General features: G+C 39.2%; 1 protein-coding gene across 1 annotated transcript in view; it reads right to left on the reverse strand.

Moving 5' to 3' along the window:
- ITGBL1 (integrin subunit beta like 1) overlaps positions 1-17,749 on the reverse strand; it is a 149,261-nt gene extending 131,512 nt beyond the window's left edge. Inside the window, exons 1-2 of the mRNA XM_026066556.1 lie at positions 17,652-17,749; positions 16,141-16,352 (exon numbers count right to left, since the gene is read on the reverse strand). Coding sequence (XP_025922341.1) covers positions 16,141-16,352; positions 17,652-17,749 — 310 coding nt within the window. The remainder of the gene's footprint in view (positions 1-16,140; positions 16,353-17,651) is intronic.
- Positions 17,750-18,489: the final 740 nt, after the last annotated feature.

Consider the following 18,489-nt stretch of genomic DNA (forward strand, 5'->3'; position numbering starts at 1 on the left):
TATACAATACAAGGAATCTTTGTTTTTAAGGCATATATCTCAAAACCACAGAAAAATCTGTTTGACTAATTGCATTGATTTGTCTCTACAGAAATCATAAGTGTGAATTCTTAGTGTTTAGATAGTGATGCTCTGGTCACCAAGTCACTCCACTGTATTTGAACAGCATCTGTTCCAGTAATGAAGCTTAGAAGTTTTAAAAGCTATGATACAACCATTATTCTCCAACTGCCTATTTTACATGTTCCTGTACTTTGGTGGGGAAAGCCATAATAATATTTTTATTTAAATTTCCCTTCTAAGTCCATTTATTATCACAAAGAGTGCTAAAGCTCTTTTATCATTAAAACACTACCTAGAAGAAGCTGTTTCCAGAAAAAAAAAAAGCAATAAAGACATTGAACCACGTTCATTTCCCTGTTCATTTCATTCTAATATCAAAACATATCTTGTATGCCAACACAATATGTTTAAGCACAGCAGTCAAACAAATCATCTTTTTTGGCTCTCTCCCACATTTTTTCCAGAATTATTTCTTGCCTATCCAAGTTTCTAAAACAGGATTTTCCTGCCTGGAAAGGTGTTAGTATTTCCCTATTGATTTTTGGCATCTGACAATTTATTATCCCCCTTCCATACCACAAACACAATGTCTGAAGTGTGGACTACAGGATTAAAAGGCTTTTGTCTCCTTCATTTACAAGCCAAATAAAGTCAGTGGGTTAGGAATGTTATGAATGTTATCATCACAAAATTAATTCACTATTTCAAAACTGTGGCTATTGTAGCAGATCTACATTTTCCTGTCCTGAGGAACACTTTGTACTGCATGTATTCACATACATTCCAGCTACTGTTTGTATATGAATTCTTTACATTTGTTTCCAACCATCGATCCTTTTCTTCTCACTTTCACCACATTAAATTTCCTGTATGCATTTAGATTCTTTTTCTAACTAAGCCGTAAGCCACAACACAGTGGAATTCTTGGCTTCTGATAGTTGCCAGAAGGTGTTAGGAGGTATGCAGCCAATGCAATGCTCTGTCTGATCCATCTTTGAAAAAGGATTTAAAAATGCAAACTGACAGTTCAGAATACAAACAAAAGCTTGAGTTTTTGACGTTATTATGACAAAAAAAGTGTGCTAAGGAAAGCAAGTATTTATTATAAAGTTGTCAAGTAGATGACCAAATGAAATGTCAGCTTTCAGGTAGCAAACAGACTCTGTACATAGTGACATTAAAGCAGGGACAGAATTAGTAAAACTATCCATAAGCAATATGACTCACTGAAAGACATTTGAAACCACTTACGTGACTTGCAAGGGGAAGAAATGCAAAGGAAAAGGGGAAAGAATAGAATGTATGCTGGGATTGTCCATTATCCCAAGACACAATGTGGCCTCTGTCACTGCACTTGCAAGGTGATAATTCTGCCATGCAGTACAGATGGAGTAACATCACTCTCAGAAAGGACCCAGTCTTTTCTTCTAAGACTAGCCTAGCAAAAAATTTTAAGCACCACAAGGTTGTTATTTGGTTTTATAGAATACACAATCCAGAATCCAGACATTTCCCTTAGAGCAGCTTCTGAAATCATTGCTTCTCAGCAGCAACAAACAATGAACGACAATTTCCAGTATCAGCAAGATTCCCTGAACAGCCTGCCTAAAGAGAAGTGGTGGATGCTGTGCTAAAGGATAAGCTAAGCAAGCAGCAATATTTTCATACTTCTTGGATCCAGCAGAAAGAAGAGTGGGGAAACACTTTGTGAGGATTGAACTTCCCATTTCCTTCCTGTGAAACTGGACAAGAAGTGTGGTGAAGACCACCAACCTAGGCATGTGGGAAATYCAACAGAGGAAAGAAGGAGGAAGACAACGTCCACACAGATCCTTGCTAAGATCACCCAGTGTGTAGTTGGGTGCTTTTAAGGTGAAGAAAGGAATGGCAGAGGCAGCTTCCCACCTCACCCTGCTCTGACAAAACTCAGGTTGATATAGGTGTTGCAAACTACAACAGCAACATGTTTTGACGTGCCAAAAGTTTGGATAATGCTTTCAGCTATCCACATGGGATTCAGCTCATTGTTGCCCAACAATAATGAACATTCTGGAGGTTATAATTTTGCACCGAGACAATATGTGGAATGCATATCCCCATAACAGTGCTTAAAAACCTGACCCATTTTATTAGCAATGTAACACTACTTTCTACCCTTTTTCATGGTCTGAAAAAAAAACATTTTTATATATTTACTCCTAGTGAAAAATACAGAACAGATGTGGTTCCTGTTTAAGTAGGAATTAAGTTATTTGCTATTTAATGGAGCCATCAAGGATAAAGAACTTCTAGAATATCTTGGTTTTGTCATGGTCTGTATTATCCTACATTGAATGGTAAGCAACCATGCACCTTCTCTAGCTGTTTTGTACAGTTTGCCAGTTATCCACAGTCAGTGTCTGACTAAGCATGCATTTGTTTAAACAAAGCAGATAAGAAATAAATGTTTCTGTTTAATGCTTCCACTGCTTCCTCCCCATCAAATTATGAGGGAAAAGGTTTTCTGTGGAGGAAAAAGGATGAGCAGGGAGGCACTGCGGGGCGGAACATGGGAAGGTCGTAACGGGCGGAGCACTGCTGCCGGAGAAGAAGGCGGGGCTTTACAGCTTTATAAAAGAGCAGGACACGCTTCATTAAACGCCATTTTGCCACTCCTCATATTGGTGTCTGTGTGGTGATGGTCCGGGGTCTGGGGAGAAGGCCCCGTGCCTCCTCGGTAAGAACGAGAACGGTAACAGTTTTCCACCATGACTCCTAACTTCTAACAAAAGTCAATCCACCACCTGTCTCTAGAAAGTATTAATTTGCACCTATCTGCTGAAAAATGCTTAAGTGCTTAAAACAAACAAGCTTGCTCTCAGGACGTTTCTTGCTCAAAGGTGGTAGTCACTTGGTCACACTCCAGAAGTGAACTTGAAAGAGATAACTGTCTTTTAGAAATTATTGTAAAAGATGAAAGTTCATAATCTTAACAGATTAAAATCATGGGTTATACATATCTTTCAAGAAATTATTACATTTAAAAACATAATAGCATGAGAAAAACTATGATTACAGTACTACCACTGATCCTCCTCACTAAGACAGAATACCAGGCAAGAGAACTGGTTTCAGAGCAACAGCATAGAAAATCAGCCTCAAAGAGACCTCTGGAAGAGGTCATCTAGTACACTTGTGTGCCTAGAGGCACAAACGAGTGTATGTTAATCATTCCTGACAGATATTTGTCCAACCTGTTCTTGAAACCCACAGTGACAGAGATTCCACAATCTCCCCAAGGCAAAGTTTTTTCCAATGGTCAAGAAATTCCCTCTCTTGGCACTAAGAAAAGTAATGCATAGATAATTCAGAGTATAAAAGTAAAACCCCTGTAAAATTTCAGTGTGGTTAGCCACCTACTCCAGGAAGGGGGAAGGGAGGAAGCAGGGAGAAATGATAGAAATGCAAGGTACACCTTATTTAAGCCCATTTTAAGGATTCTGTGGTTTAGAAATCACATCCTCCCAGGTGCCTCTGAACAACAGTCGCATGAAGCAAACATGGCTTAAGAAACAATATTTAATTTCTTACATCTGTGATTTACTCCTACAAGGCCCATGAATACCCAAGGCATCAGCTCCACTTCACCTCCTCTAAGAGTAGAGAGTTCTGGGACACAAGTGTGAATGCGGAGGTCAACAGTTTGAGACAGAGCCACCAAGAACTATAAAGAGAGCCAAGGTGGGTCTAAATTCCACTTAGGCCTTCATGGAGACTGTTCTTTGATGAGCCAGAGGGGTGGATTAGAAAAGCTGTTAGAGCAGTGCCAACTAACAGGGCCAGACAGAGACCACCCAAAAAGCAGAAAAGACTCAGAGAGCAGGACTGGAGTTAGAAAAAGCAGTTTGGCAACTGGAGTTAGGCCAAAAGGTTCAGAGGCCGGCAATTCTTGCTCACACAGGAAAGGATGGAAGAAAAAGAAAGAGAGTACCTGAAACCCTGAAAGACAGAGGACTGGAAGCCCAGAAGGGCCAGAGGGGCCACACGCTTGTTTTGAAAGAGCTTGATAAATGATATTCCAGGTAGAGTAAATTTGTTTTAAAAACCTCTCACTCTGGGTACATTTGTTAGACATCCAAAAAATAGACTGGTTTGTGGCCATTGTATTAGTTAGATATAGCCTCTAAGATCATTTCCTGTAAGAACTTCATTCAAAAATTCTCATTTGATATATCGCTTTGAAACCAGCTAGGAAGAGATCATGCTATATTCTCTGGATAATATCTGTAAATAAAATCTCTTATAACCTGAACGTAAGTGTAGCAGATGTACATTCAAACAATCAACATTCACATATAAAATGGAAGTTTCTTATTTATTAAAAAAAAAAAAAACTCCAAAGAACTCGCATACAAAAGCATTAAAATGGCTAGGGGAGAGGGGAATGACACTTAACCTGCTCATCCAATTACAAAATCTTAATCTTTTTGTGACTTTTCAAACAGCAAGTCACTTAAAACTTGCAATAGTTTTGTCTGTGTAATCAATTTTGTTATTAATATAGTAGGGAGTCTAATGTTTTTAAGGAATTGTTTTCATTCATCAGAATGTTTTCACACAAAAGTCTCATTTCTGCTAACTTCAATTCTGCCAGTATGGAGAAAAATTATTTTAGTAAATATCCTGTCAAAACATTGCCATGTAACATGTAACTGTTTAAAGTAGTACACTACACAGAAAAAAACAAACAAACATAAAAATGTTGTCAAGACTAAAAGAATTCCAAACTTTGGAGCTTTTATTACCATTTTCAAGAAAATGACACAGTCTGTATTATGCTGCTTTGATTTTTGCCTGACATTAACTGGAGATTCAGGTCAAACAATGGAAGGAAGTGTTGTGAGACCAATTCTCTGCTGGCATAACTGTATTGATTTCGTTAGACTTATGTCAGCAGAAGACATAGGCTTCTGGCTGACAGAAAACCCCCCCCCACAACATTTACTTTTATTAAATCATTTTTAGCCTGAATAGTAGAGATGAGTGACAGGCTCCACTACTAAATCTAACAAAGGATACAACTGGGGTTGTGTAATCTTGCCAATTCCATCTCCAGTCAAATTTTTGTTGTCTTTGTGCATCACATACACAAAGTCAGTAGCAAGCAAAGCATTATAAATCTTGAAAAGAGCTTGTACAATTATTTTGTATTGTGATACATAGATTTATGCCACAGTTATACCTTTCCGTTTAGAAGAGACCATGCACAAAGGAAAGCAGTTTAAAACCGAAGCCAGTGATGTACTCTTAACATTTCTCCTCTGTACTTTAACTGATTAAGCAGTCTTGAGAAAGAAGGGAGTAGGAAATGATCCAGTCTCTCTTACCATAATATGATGTCCTAAAGCCTAAACTGGCCCTAGGAATAAGGGAGGGACAAATCTGGGAGAGAAAGAATAGAAAAGATCACTGTATCTTGGGCTACTTAAGGAACAGGTTACTTAAAATAGCTTGTTCTATGTAGTTCTCATATGGGTATTCAGTAAGTGGGAAAGAGCTCTAAGGACACTCCATGGTGTGCTAGCCTTAGGTTAAGCTGCAGTGGCTGAGTCAGCCAGGTCTTATAAAGCTAAATGAGCTGATGGGGCAGCTAAAACTGGTCTTTTCAGAAAGGATAATTGCAAAAATGAAACGTGGACACTCTATCTTAAACAGAAGAATTTCTGCAAACACACACTGTATGTGAAACCACCTAAATGGAAGACAGTTGGATTCAACTGCAATTGCTCCTATATTCTCAGTTCCCATCTAGAGAAACTGCCCTCTGTGGAGGTGATGGGCAATTTTCTTTCAGTGATAGCTGTCACCCAGATCTCTTCCCAAGCACAAACCTGGTGCTGTGCTTCATTACACTTGCTGTGTTTGTGATGAAGATTATTTGTGACTTGAAACGGAAGTGAGAATGAAATGAAATTCTCTCAAGTGATGGTCACTAGAAGTACCAGTCCTAAAACTCTAATGAAATGTCTCATGTCAATTTTATGCTTTTATTTACATTTCTTACTAGTTATCTGCTTACAACAGAATTTACCTGACTACAAAGCTAACAGTCTGAAAAGCCAAGTAAATTTGTAATACTGCCTTCTGTGATTCTGTAATAAAAGGTCTCGACCTTATCACTAAATGTCAGACTACAATTCTACAATTTACTCATAGCCACTGTTCTTTCCAGTTTAAAAACTTCTTGAGAAAGAACCAAGTCCATGCAGACTGTTAAAGTGCCATATGTTATTAAAGCTAGCATGAATGGTTTTCTACATGTGAAGCATACAGTGATTAAAAGGTGCAGTTCTGCAATAGTTTTCAGAAGAACCACATTGCAAAATATTCTGTGGCTTTTAGTCACAGAATAGCAACTGTTCTTCAGCTCTTTGGCATAACTTGGTTCTTCTTCAGGTATGCTCATAAGATGAAACTGGTTGTCCCTTTCAATTTCAGGTCTTCCCTGTCCCTTAAGTGGAAGCACAGAACTTCTCCAGTAACCTTTCAGTGCATGGCTGTGTAAGTTCTGATTTTGAAGTATTTTCTGGCACACTGTCTACACGGTCTCATGTAACTTCACCTGACATTGTCAACATTTTCCTTATATTCTTTTCATAGTAAGTTTAAAAGGATATGAATTTATTTCTGTTTAAAAGCCTACTATTCTGGAATAACATTAAAAAGGTTTACCATTTGCTTGATAAATCAAAGTTATTGCAAAATATTCTGAATGAGCAAATTTGGTGGCTGATTGGTTATCTGTGGAATTGCCCTGCTATAACCTCATCTCCTTCTTTATAGATGGAACAGTTTTAAGCCAGATATACATGGAGTGCTTTCATAACTCAAAGCCACTCTGATTTGAATAATGATGCATAGGAATCAACAATTTAGTAGTATGTAATGCAGAGAACAGTTCTTTGGAAAAGAAATACATGACTATTATTTGCATGAAAAATTACTCTTATCATCTGTACACAGAATTTTTTTTTTCTGACAGAGCCTGAAGTGATAATCTTCATGCTATCATATTTTATACTTGCACTGTGTCTGGTGGGGACTTGGTGGATTGAGAGTCCCTGAGACAGACTCAGATATTTGGGCTCTCTTCTGAGTCTCACCATAGGTCAAAGATGACCAGGAGGCATATTTTAATCTCTGACCCTCAGCTTCCCCTCTTCAGGATCAGAAGAAAAATATATACCTTCTGCAAAGAAATATGCTATGTAAGAGTTGGATGTTTATACTCATTATTATCCAGTGCTATCTCCTAGAGATTTTCACATCATCTGAAGTGAGGCTTGCCTTCTGCTCTGAAAGGGAGGCATCTATCCTGCTTGTACATGTACTGCATTATCAGCTGATCTTATCATTAGTTTGTGGTCCCTAAGAGCCCAGTAAACCCAGTGTAGAGGGAAAGAGAGATTACAGCTGAGTGTCTCCAAGATTCCCCAAAATAAACAAGATAATTATCATGTGGCTATATGAAAAAAAACAAAAAAGTGGTTAAGCTTTACTTTTCCCTTGAAAAATAGGTTATTCATGATAGAAAGGTATTTTAGACATCCAGATATGCTATTAGTTTAAAAGTAAAAGGAATTGCTCCTGTTATGAGTCAATAATCAGATAGGTGGACTTGTAGTTGTCTACAAGTGTTTAGTTGTCTACAAAATGTACAAGTTAAGTCTTTTTAATACTAAGTTTTTTTGGTTTTTTTTCTAGTCCCCAGGACATACAGACATAGAAATAGATTGGATTACGTAAATTTACCTCTTCTTCACAGACAAGTGCCATTCATTATTCACATCTACAAAAAAATGCCTGTATCTTTATCTGCTGAAAAGCCCTTCACACCATGCACCAGCTCTAGCTGTATCCCAGAATTTCCTAGAAGTGGAAAGGAGGGGCGAGAAATGAGCCTGGGTCTTTCAGGAAGTGGAGAGAAGAGAGAGGAAGAGGTTTTCCTTAGGGAGAGAGGCTTCTAGCTTTTAAGACTTAGTCTGCTTGCTATGCCATTCACTTTATCAAATATACAGTTGTTTTCTGTAAGCAAAACAAGATATTTTATTACACTTCGAATGAGGAAATACAGGGTGAAAAAAACTTTGTTACATGACAGCATACCACTTTGCCATACATCATCTTTACTTTTCAGACAAATGAATAAACTAAGTTAAATGATTAACAGTTAAAACTTGCTTTAAACATGTTACAAAGTTTGTATGAACATTTCAAATTGAAGGAAGATATCATTTCCCTCCTGTCCTAAATGAAGCACAAGTCCTCTGGAGAAATCCATAATGAAAAAAAAATTAAAAGATATATCACTACACAAATGCACAAGACTTCATTAGAGTTAAAGAGTCAGAGTTAGCATTTCTTAACCAAGATTTCTTAGCCAAGCAACCAACTTTAAAATTTAAGTAACTTTCTTTTAATATATACATTTAAATAAATAAGAACTTACATGCAAAACAGAAAGAAAATACATAAAAGGAGTTTCAGCAGCCTCCAACTCTTCACTCTGGATCATCTAGGTTAATGTCCCAAATATTTAATGTAACAGAAAGCACCTGATTTACAAGCCTGAACTAGAGTGGCTAGTACCGGAAGACTGGAAAAAAAGCGTAATTCAGAAAGGTGGATTGTGGAGGTCAGTCTTAGGGAAAGAAGGATCTTCTTGCAGCTCACTCTCACTCCCCTCCCCATCTTTAGCACTGCCCTCAGGAACACAGTACTGTGACCAGGTGCCCCAAATATAACTGCTGCTGCTGTATGCTGCTGCCAAGGTGTTAGTGTCTGACTAACATTTTCCAAATCATAAAGCTATTACTCAGCTCACTTCTGCCAGTGTCAGAGTTGGCATTCCTGTTCTCTTTCCCCATAAGAGGCCCTCAGAAGACTTTGACTGCCACTCTTCAAGCCACTGATAGGAAAAATCCTTGGATTATATCACTGCTACTATTCAGGTAGGCAGGCAGAAGAATGAAGCAGGTCTTTGGAGCTTTAGGAATGTAATTGCTGTTTCAAGAAAGGAAACAGGTGCAACTACAATTGAACTCATCTGAAGCTTTATTCTTCTTCATATGAGAATCTGATCATGCAACTACTTCAGTTGCTATATCAGCCCCACTCCATATGCATCTCCTCACAAATCTCCATCTGAAAATAGGGGCTTTCATTAGGAAAGAAAGCTTTAGAATAGTATTTTAAAATAATATTTTTTTTAAAAAAAGAAGCATTTTTTTCATTGCATACTGATACGTGGAACAAAGGTGTGGAGGAAAACACCTCACTGGAGTCTGGATATGTCTCTTCTCAGTCTGGGCTTATTATTATGTGCAGATTTTGCAAGTGGTTTGGGCCAAAACAATCCCTTCTTTCTAGGAAAAAAGAAGAGCTGACAAACACTCAAATCCCAGCTCCTTCACCTTTGCCTTATTCTTCATAATCCTTACAGTTCCCAATGGGATTTGACTCTGGCAATACGTCTGTGTGGCACCACAATGTAACATGATCTTCCTCTATCATACACTCTAGTCAAAACAGTGGTTTGATCCAATACCACATATACACTTTGGGGTCTTTCATGGGCCCCACTAGTCTTTTTTAGGCCTAAATTGCCATTATTCCTGGGACAGCACTACTAACATGTTCTTTCCTCCTAAGAAAACCTGTCAAAACATTTTAAATCAGAGAGATGTTGCCGGTTAGGACAAAGCAGCTGGAAACACCTATTCTAAAAGGTCTGCAGCCCAATTACAGAAGGGGTGGATGGTTTGAAGCTCCTTTACAGGACCAGCTATCAACAATAAAACTTTAAACAGGCATAGAAAATCTTACCAGTCCAGTCAGTTCATCTGACAAGGCTGTCATAAGAACACTTAGTGAAACCCATCCACTGATGAAGTAGGTAAGATCATTAATACACTCTTCTGAAACATTAAGTACACCTGTCTATCATCCATTTCTTTCTCACATTAATGAAAATGAAACAAAAGTGTTCACAAATGGGTTCAGTTTGTGAAAGCAGTTTTGACATAAAGGGCATGCTTTCAAAATAAAAAGAAAGTTCTCAGTTCATTAGCAGCCCATGAATAACAAAAATTCAAACACATTTCAGAACACTTATTTACATCGCCAAAACTTGCGCAAAGGTTTGCTTTTTCACTGCAACAGATAAGCTTGTCACTCTAATCTAAAGAAGGGCAAAAGGTGAAGGAAATGCTGCTCTCATCCCTGCTTTTTGTGTTCGTGATGGCCTGGGGGCCTGCATTCCAGTTTCCATAGACGTTACAAAAAGCTTCTCTTTCCACCTATCCATTGTATTCACTTTCAGTTTTTAAATTAGCACATATTTTCTATAAGTAATATATGCATATGAGTGCTTTAGTTTGAAAGAGCCGAAGTACTAAAGGTGCTCAAATTGACACTTAGGTATATAAAAACAAAGCATTTAATAAGACATTTTGAAATGCCTCCCTCCCAGTAATCTTTGTTACAGAGCCTCTCTCCGGGCTTCCTCCTCATGCCTCCTCACTTGTCACTGTCATGAACCTACACACTGCATTTGGAACTACAGCACTTGCAAGTGTAACCAAGGCTGCTTAAATTTAACTAGCTCAGGTACCAAGAGCATAAAGCTAAGAATAATACAGGATTTAGCTTGTGTTTTGTAAACCTGCCTGGGACCACATACACTTACCAAGGTAACTAGTCCACAGTGAGGTCTATGCTATCACAATTTCACTCCTACCAGAACCTGGGGGACCTGTTTTGAAATTAACACATATGCTATTTTCACACGTACAAATCTCTGATCCAGGAGGAAATGTCACTTGAAGTCAAGTTCAAAAATCCAGACTAAGGCAAACCAAGTCAGAGTGGAATTGTAACTTCCATTTTTATCAGTAGCCTCCTGTCCTATTTTTAATTTAGTCATTTTAAGAGGCTGTGTGTCTCAAATGATCACATGTCCCACAGCTGAATTTTGGCAGATATGGTCTCTGATACAGAAAAGGTTTAGACCTGTTCTGTCTAAATCCAGGGCTTTGAGTTTTACTCCAGATCAAATGGCAATCAATGAAGGCCAAAGACTGGCTTTTCTACATGCCTTTAGCAAGAAATATTGCTCAATGAAAAAGCAGCATTTCAGACCTCACCTCAATATGAATACAAGGATATGGTTGTTAGAGCACTTCCAACTCAAGTAACATAGCTCAGCCTAAAAAAGATTGCATCTTTCACACAAAGAACAGACCTCAGCTCAAAACATTCTCAAAATCCCGTTCTTAATTATCTAACCATCTTCCACCTGTTAGGTAGGAGCATACATCTAATGAACTTACACAGATGCATAACTACATATTACAATGCTGTAATTTGGATTTTTCTTGTATTTCTACATCTACTCCTTGTCAATTCAATTTTTCACTTGTTTTCTCAGCATAAGTTAGCTTACATTCTGAAACCTTACAGAGTTGAAAATAATCACACTCATATTTTTCTTTTGATATTTTTCTGTTCATATAACTATGATAACACTTCTGGCTGCAGAAACCTACAACAAACACTGCCATTAAATTTCTGACCTAGTCTTAAAATAGGTATGGCACTTACAGCATCTACAGCTTTAGAGAAAGAGATAGAAAAATCTGTCACTGGCATCAACAGAGGCCATGAAATTCCCTTAGCAATGGATTATGKCAGTGGCAAATCATGCAGTGTTACTATTATTCAGGAACTGCAAAAAGTATTTCAGTTTGGAAGGGGAGAAATTATTTATAAAATCTTAATAACTATGGAAAAATAATCAATATAGTTGTGAGAAAAAAGAGCCATTTTCTTATTTTGTACTCTTTTTTTTTGCTGTCACAGGATTGTATTTGCCCTTTGTTCTCATTAACTATGAGAAGCAAAATCATACCGTCTCACACTCCAGTTGACAGTTTCTGCGATCCATTCTCTACGAACACCTAGAGTGTTCACTTTGTGGCACTTTGACTGAAATAGCAGTGACCACTCCAGTTGGCCATGAAAGTCTAGTTTAGTTTCCTTCTTCAATCTTCTTTAATCACAGGCACATAAAAAGGTTAACTAAAGAAAAAAAATTTCACTCAAATATCACTCCATATTTTCCCATATACTGCAAAAGCACATAAAAATAGGTATTGAGTGGCTCTTTAATACATATTACTGCTGCATTCCATTTTTCTCTGCACCTAACACAGATTCCACTACTGCTAAGAAAGCACTGAGGCAATACAAAACTGGCTGAAGTCAAAACTACTATTTGCAAATAAACAGCAACAAGTAAATTGTTTGCCGTGAATGAAACATAAATCCTTTGGGATTTTGATTCAGCATATTGCAATCATCCTTCTCATAGCTCATCTCTTCCTTGAAGACCATCAGCAAATGACAAAATAAAGATATCACCAATGTTGCAAACAGAATTACAGTACTGGGACTCTGCTCTTCTTTCCTCTACACTCCATGAAGAGTGTAGAGCAGGCAGAAGAAAAGGCCACTGAGGAAGACAGYGCACTCAGTGACTCACACTACAGCACTTCATTTCTCTCATCTGCTTTGTTATTAACTCCATGAGAAATCACCTATTGCTTTATCAAACCCAGTGAGATAAAATGCAAAAAAACCCCCCAAAAACATAATTCTCTCCAAAGCATCTGGAAACATTATGAAAGGGAAATACAGCAGACAAGTCTCAAAAGAGAGTAAAAGGATTGAGACATTCAAAACTGCTCTTCTTCTTTATTAGTCATAGCATAATCTCTTTTCTGTTGTTTATATAGGGTGATGAGAAAAAGCAAATCATAAACAGATGGACATTTCTTCTATCCCGCAGGCCTTCCCTCTTCAGAATATGGCTGTCCAGCTACTGGTGCAAAAGGTGGATCTGACTGAGAAAGTGCCTTGAAGATAATGAGCTGCCTATTGAGCAACTAAGTGTTTTGTTTAGCTTGGGATGGGAGAGGGAAATGAAGGTGTGTATGGATCGACTGACAGGGAAACACAGTTATCTGTGGCACTAGTGACACAAACAGCCATGGCTGTCCAACTTGGAATACCAACATCACCGGTGATTAGATACCAGTCACTTGGAAAAGACATCATTCTGGCAGGTTGAAAAGTAGTTTGTTTGAAGCAGCATTAGTCTCAGATACCACAGCTCTCTAGAGGAATATTCAATTAGCATCTAGAAGTTCTGCATGTGGTACTACTGTGCAGTTATTGTTATTGTACTCATCCAGAGGGACTACCAATGAAATAGTGCAATAAATATCGAATTAAAAATAGCAAAAAAAAAAAAAAAAACAGGAATAGAACTGTAGCAATACATTTTGGCTCTTCACCTAAAGGAAATACGATTTCATCATAGAGTCAAAAGATTTGCTCAAGGTTACAAAGAAAGGAAAGTATGTGGCATATGGGCATTTTGCTTGGTGGCTTAAGAAATATCAGAAGACATGTTTCACTGAATGATCAGTCGCAGTCAACACAGATTGTTCTTTCTACTGAAATATATGTCATTTGCCTAAGAAGAGTGGTGAAAGAAAGAAACAAGATATTTTTGGATGCATAAATGATAGATTCACACAGAGTACTGTGAATGAATGTAACAGCAATATTACACTGCAAATATATATATCAGTGCAAATATATAAAAATATATACCAGTGCAAAGTTTGCTCTCTGAATAGAAAACAAGACAGTGAAATTCCCCATCCTTGGCATACATACAAGAAGAACTGATGTATTAAAACTGAATTACTGAAAACATTTCTCAGATCTGCCATAAAAGACCACAGCACTGAAAGGAAAAGAAGGGCAGTCATGTTGGTCTTTGAGGATCAGTATATACTGATGCCAACCATGTGACAGGGCAGTACATCTGCAACTTTGCCTTTTTTCTTTTTTTTGGTTTAGTCATACATCATAAGGACCAGTCTCCTGCCAGATATAGCATGTCCAATTGCCTTTTCTACTMTCCCCTCCTCCCATATACATACAACTGACTAAAATTAACTGTTAACTAGTTAACTGACTAAAAATGTGGGGGCAAAAAAGGAAGAGGGCTGAGAGTACAGCCTGAAGCTAGGAGTTCCACAGTTCCAGTCTAGATCCTGCTACTCGGCCCTGAAGAAGTTATCTGGGGCTTGCTTTCCTGAAATATTGAGCAACCCTGAACTCCAAAATATTCATCTGGGCTTTCAGTAATGTTAACAAAAAAGCAATCCAAACAAGCAAAACCTTAGGCCTTTAATAGCTGTTTCCCTCCCCATAACTTTGTACTGAAATTTATACTACTTTTTTTTTCCAATGGAGTGAATTTAAATTTTTTGACATCTCAGTGGTATCATAGCTTCAGTACTTCAGAAGAAAAGGTGACAACTAGAAAAATTGTTTTTTAAAAACAGTTAATCAGTTAATGTTCACATCTCTGAACTGCTGCATGAAGTGCTACACAAATTCTAAAAATTATTGTTAGAAGTGTCTCAGTTTTGTTTATCCTACCAGAATCCCTTCCCACCAAAGCACTGACAAAACTTTCGGTCACTGCTCATGACATTAACAGGGAAATTAAACAGAGATAAAACTTTATAATAGTTGAATTTGTAGTAGAATATTGAAATCAGAGGAGCTTTCAAAAAATTGCCCCAGCAACAATCACCAAATTTACTGAAATCACACCAAGCAGAAAATTCACTGTTGAGACAACAAAGCACTGAAGTGAGCAGTGGACCTCTAATATTACTTATGTAACTAGACTTACATTGCTCACTAGAGAGCCTACAGATCAGTTTCTCCACAAAACTCCAGAGTCATAGGTGCCAAATACAAATATTTTTCTTATAAACCATTCTTGATCTTTTCRTGTTATTATTGGACTTCTTATTCTTAGTTACATTGTTGCTAAAATAAGTTGCTCTTTTTTCCTACAAAATTTGCCAAACCCACTGCTGGAATGCATTTGTATTATCCTCTTACTAGCAGAATTCCTGTAACATTCCCATTGACCTAATTGCAGTTTTTGGCCTGAAAAGATGACACGTTTGTGTGAATCTGGTAAAGCTGTTTAAGCAGGGACACCAGAAATGAAGTACCCTTATGGCTCCTTTCATCGAGCTCCAGACTGAATCCCCTTAGGAATGTGATGGCATTTCTTCTCTCTGCTCTTTTCTAAAATTCTATTCTACAGCTGCTTACAAAAAAATCCAAAATCTGACAAAAACAGCCTAGAAACTTAAGTAAAGACAGCTGGAAGGATGAAAGAGTGATAATGTTTAGATGCAAACCAAGTGACATGTTCCAACAACTGGAAGGGACTAAACTCTGTCCCACAATACAGGATCAATAGACAGATCTCTGAAACCACAATGCAATTAGACTATTTTAAGTCTCCATTTGAATAGCATTATCTCTACTTGGAGAAAAATAGAGTTTTCTTATTTATACACCCTCATAGGAAACCCTCCATGTGATACCTGTTGCAGCAGGCCTTCTTCCTCATGGCAGGAGAAGAAAAAAATTACAAGAAAAATTTGATTGTTCAGAGCTAGTTTACAGCCTTGGTAAATACTGCATGTGTGAGCAGTTGAAATGCAGCAATAGTACATGAAAAAAGCAAGCAAAATTGGGTCACTGAATTGGATTCAAAGCATAGTTTGCAGAGCCTCCAACCAAAAGCATCTCCTAGTTTCGCCCTTTCTGCAGATGAAGCTCACTCTGGGCAGAGTCCCATCTTGTGGCACAGGCAGTGCCTTGACTTGTATTCTTTGACCTGGTGAAATCCTTGGATGTGTCAACAAACCCATTTAGAGTCATGGTTCAGGAACACATGTATAACCATGTCTCTACTATAGCAGTGTGCTGTATTCCCAACATATTTCTAAGTTATAACACATACTCTTGATTTTCTAAAGCTTCAGTTACCATAGGAAGCTATTAGCCATCAGCAATGAAGGCATGGAGATGTCAGGACCCTGTCTGCTTGAGGACACTAGAAAAGTCTCCCAGTTTCTGTGGCTTCCTTACCTGCGCAGGTCTTCCCATCATAGATCTCACACACCCAGTCATGGCACTCACACAGTGGACCATAGTATTTGCCGGACTCAGTCACTTGGCAGATGCAGACTCCACAGTCACATCTGCCTCTGTCACTGCACAGCTTTCCCTCTGGGACACGGCACCTGAGCTCTGACTCAGTCTGGGACAGCCGGCATGAGGAAGGACTACCCAAACTGCTCCTGCGGAGGACAGCAAAGAGAATAAGCTGTGGTCAAAGGCAGGTGCTGCAGCTCACAACCAGTGAGAGCTCGGCTTGATGAAACCACCCCTGCTGCCAAGGCTTTAGCCACTCCACAGAAAATTGCTTTCGACGCCACAGGTTTATTTATGGTTGTAAAGGTACTACTTGTCTCAAATCACCCAATTTTCTTCCCTTTCATCAGAAATCTCACTGACACCTGTGGGAATGCAAATGTTGTATTTTAATTACTTTGCAAATCTACATTAGGCTCATCCTCTTTTTCATTATGCATATCTGGGTATATATGCATATACATGTATAGTTCGATTATGAAACGTTTTGATATGAATTATTCTGATAGGTTTAGAAAAGAGACACATATATCCAGACTTCTAGGTAGTGTAACTGGAATGTATGATACCAAAGAGCAAAGCAATAGCTGATTCTAACACAATACATTTGCCAAAGTAATCCTTTTGCATTCTTCTCACTGACAAATATATAGGTTTTATGCTTTCATCAGAACAGGAAAGAGAAATAATCATTGATTTTCATGTAATGGTATAGTCTGTGGCTGGAGTTTGGCTAAATTCAGCAGTATGCAGGTGCTAATATGAATATCTGCAGCTCTGCCATGCAATTGTGCCACACACTGGAGCACATAGATCAGGATATGCAGGACACACAGGGAAAATCACATGTTGTCTTATCAGGAACTGGGATGTAGGTTAACAGAATAAAGGATTGGTCAAGGCTAGGTGCCAAAAATAGGTGTTCACAACGCTAGGGAATACTGAGGATCCAGATTACTAATACCTGCACTTCTCAGACATAAGGTTTTGTGGACTTTGGAGCAAAAGAGCTGCTGGCTCTAAGAGCAGACAGGTGTTGGCAATGGTGGAGGGAAAGTGCAATGGGAAAGTGTGTCTCACTGTGCTGTTGCACCAAAATGCAGGAACACACAAGATTTTGTGGTTAGGCTCCTGCTCTACTTAGGCAGCAGAATTTCAAGGTTTGGGCATAAAGAGTTAACAGTATCCTCACTTTTCACCTTTCCCCCTTCACTGCATTAAAGATCTGCACCTGGGACACGAAATACATCTCTGCAAAAACTCTGCAGTTTGCATGAGACCTGTTCAGGCTCTAAGCAACACAACACCTTGTCTCGGTGTGACTTTTGAGCAGGCAGAACAGCTCGCAAACCACTCCACCACTCCCTCCTCAGCCCCCCATCTACATTTGTAGCAACTTGCCAAGCGATTGCAACCCACCCGGGTAGCTTTGGAGCCGCACTTACCGCAGGGCCAGGGGGGCAGCTGGCGGCACAGCTGGCAGCAGGCAGGGCAGCAAGGTGGCCAGCAGCAGCACCAGTCCCGGCAGCCCCTGGGTGTTCATGGTCCGAGCTGTGCTGAGCTGCACCGCACCTGGAGCGCTCTCGCAGCAGACCCACGGACGGACGAACGGACAGACAGACCTGCTGGGTGTGCAGAGAGCTCTGAGCCAGCTGAGCCCGGCTCTGGGGCTGTTCCCCCTGTGCTGCAGTGGCTCTGATTAGCTGCCTGGGAGCTGGATTTGGGCAGCGCTCTGGGAGGGAGGCCGGTGCCAAACCCCGAAGTTTACAGTCTAGGCAGGGAAGTAATTAGAAACAGTTGCACAGCCAGATGGTTTATTTTGATGTTTTAAAAGTGGCCTGTTCACAGATGTGAGCGAACTGTCTCATTCTCCAAGTACAGGCACCGTAAATATTTGAGGTATGTGTATGCCCGTGTCCTTTGACAGATGGCTGTTTGGGATAATCTGCGTAATGTGGCTGGGGAAAAGTGCATTGGTGAGGGGAGAGGACTGGTGCTCCCCAGCTGCCTCTGGCTGAGCTGCAGCATCCCGGGACATGCCTGCCTGGCTGCTGGGGGACCTCCCTCCTGYCTGTGCAGGTACCTCCCTCCCCTCCTTCCCCACGGGTTACCTGCTGGAAGCATTGCACTGTGTGACCCTGGAGGCTGCCAGCCTGCGCCACTTTGAGTGACTGCAAATTAAAAAATATTATGAGTTAGCTGTTTCCTAATGCCTCATTAAAACACTTCATCATATGAGTGGGAGATTTTGCAAGTGCCTTAAGATTAGGCTAAAATGAGGGA

The sequence above is a fragment of the Apteryx rowi genome, unplaced genomic scaffold (assembly GCF_003343035.1).
Source record: "Apteryx rowi isolate R43461 unplaced genomic scaffold, aptRow1 scaffold_242, whole genome shotgun sequence".
Taxonomy (NCBI): Eukaryota; Metazoa; Chordata; class Aves; order Apterygiformes; family Apterygidae; genus Apteryx; species Apteryx rowi.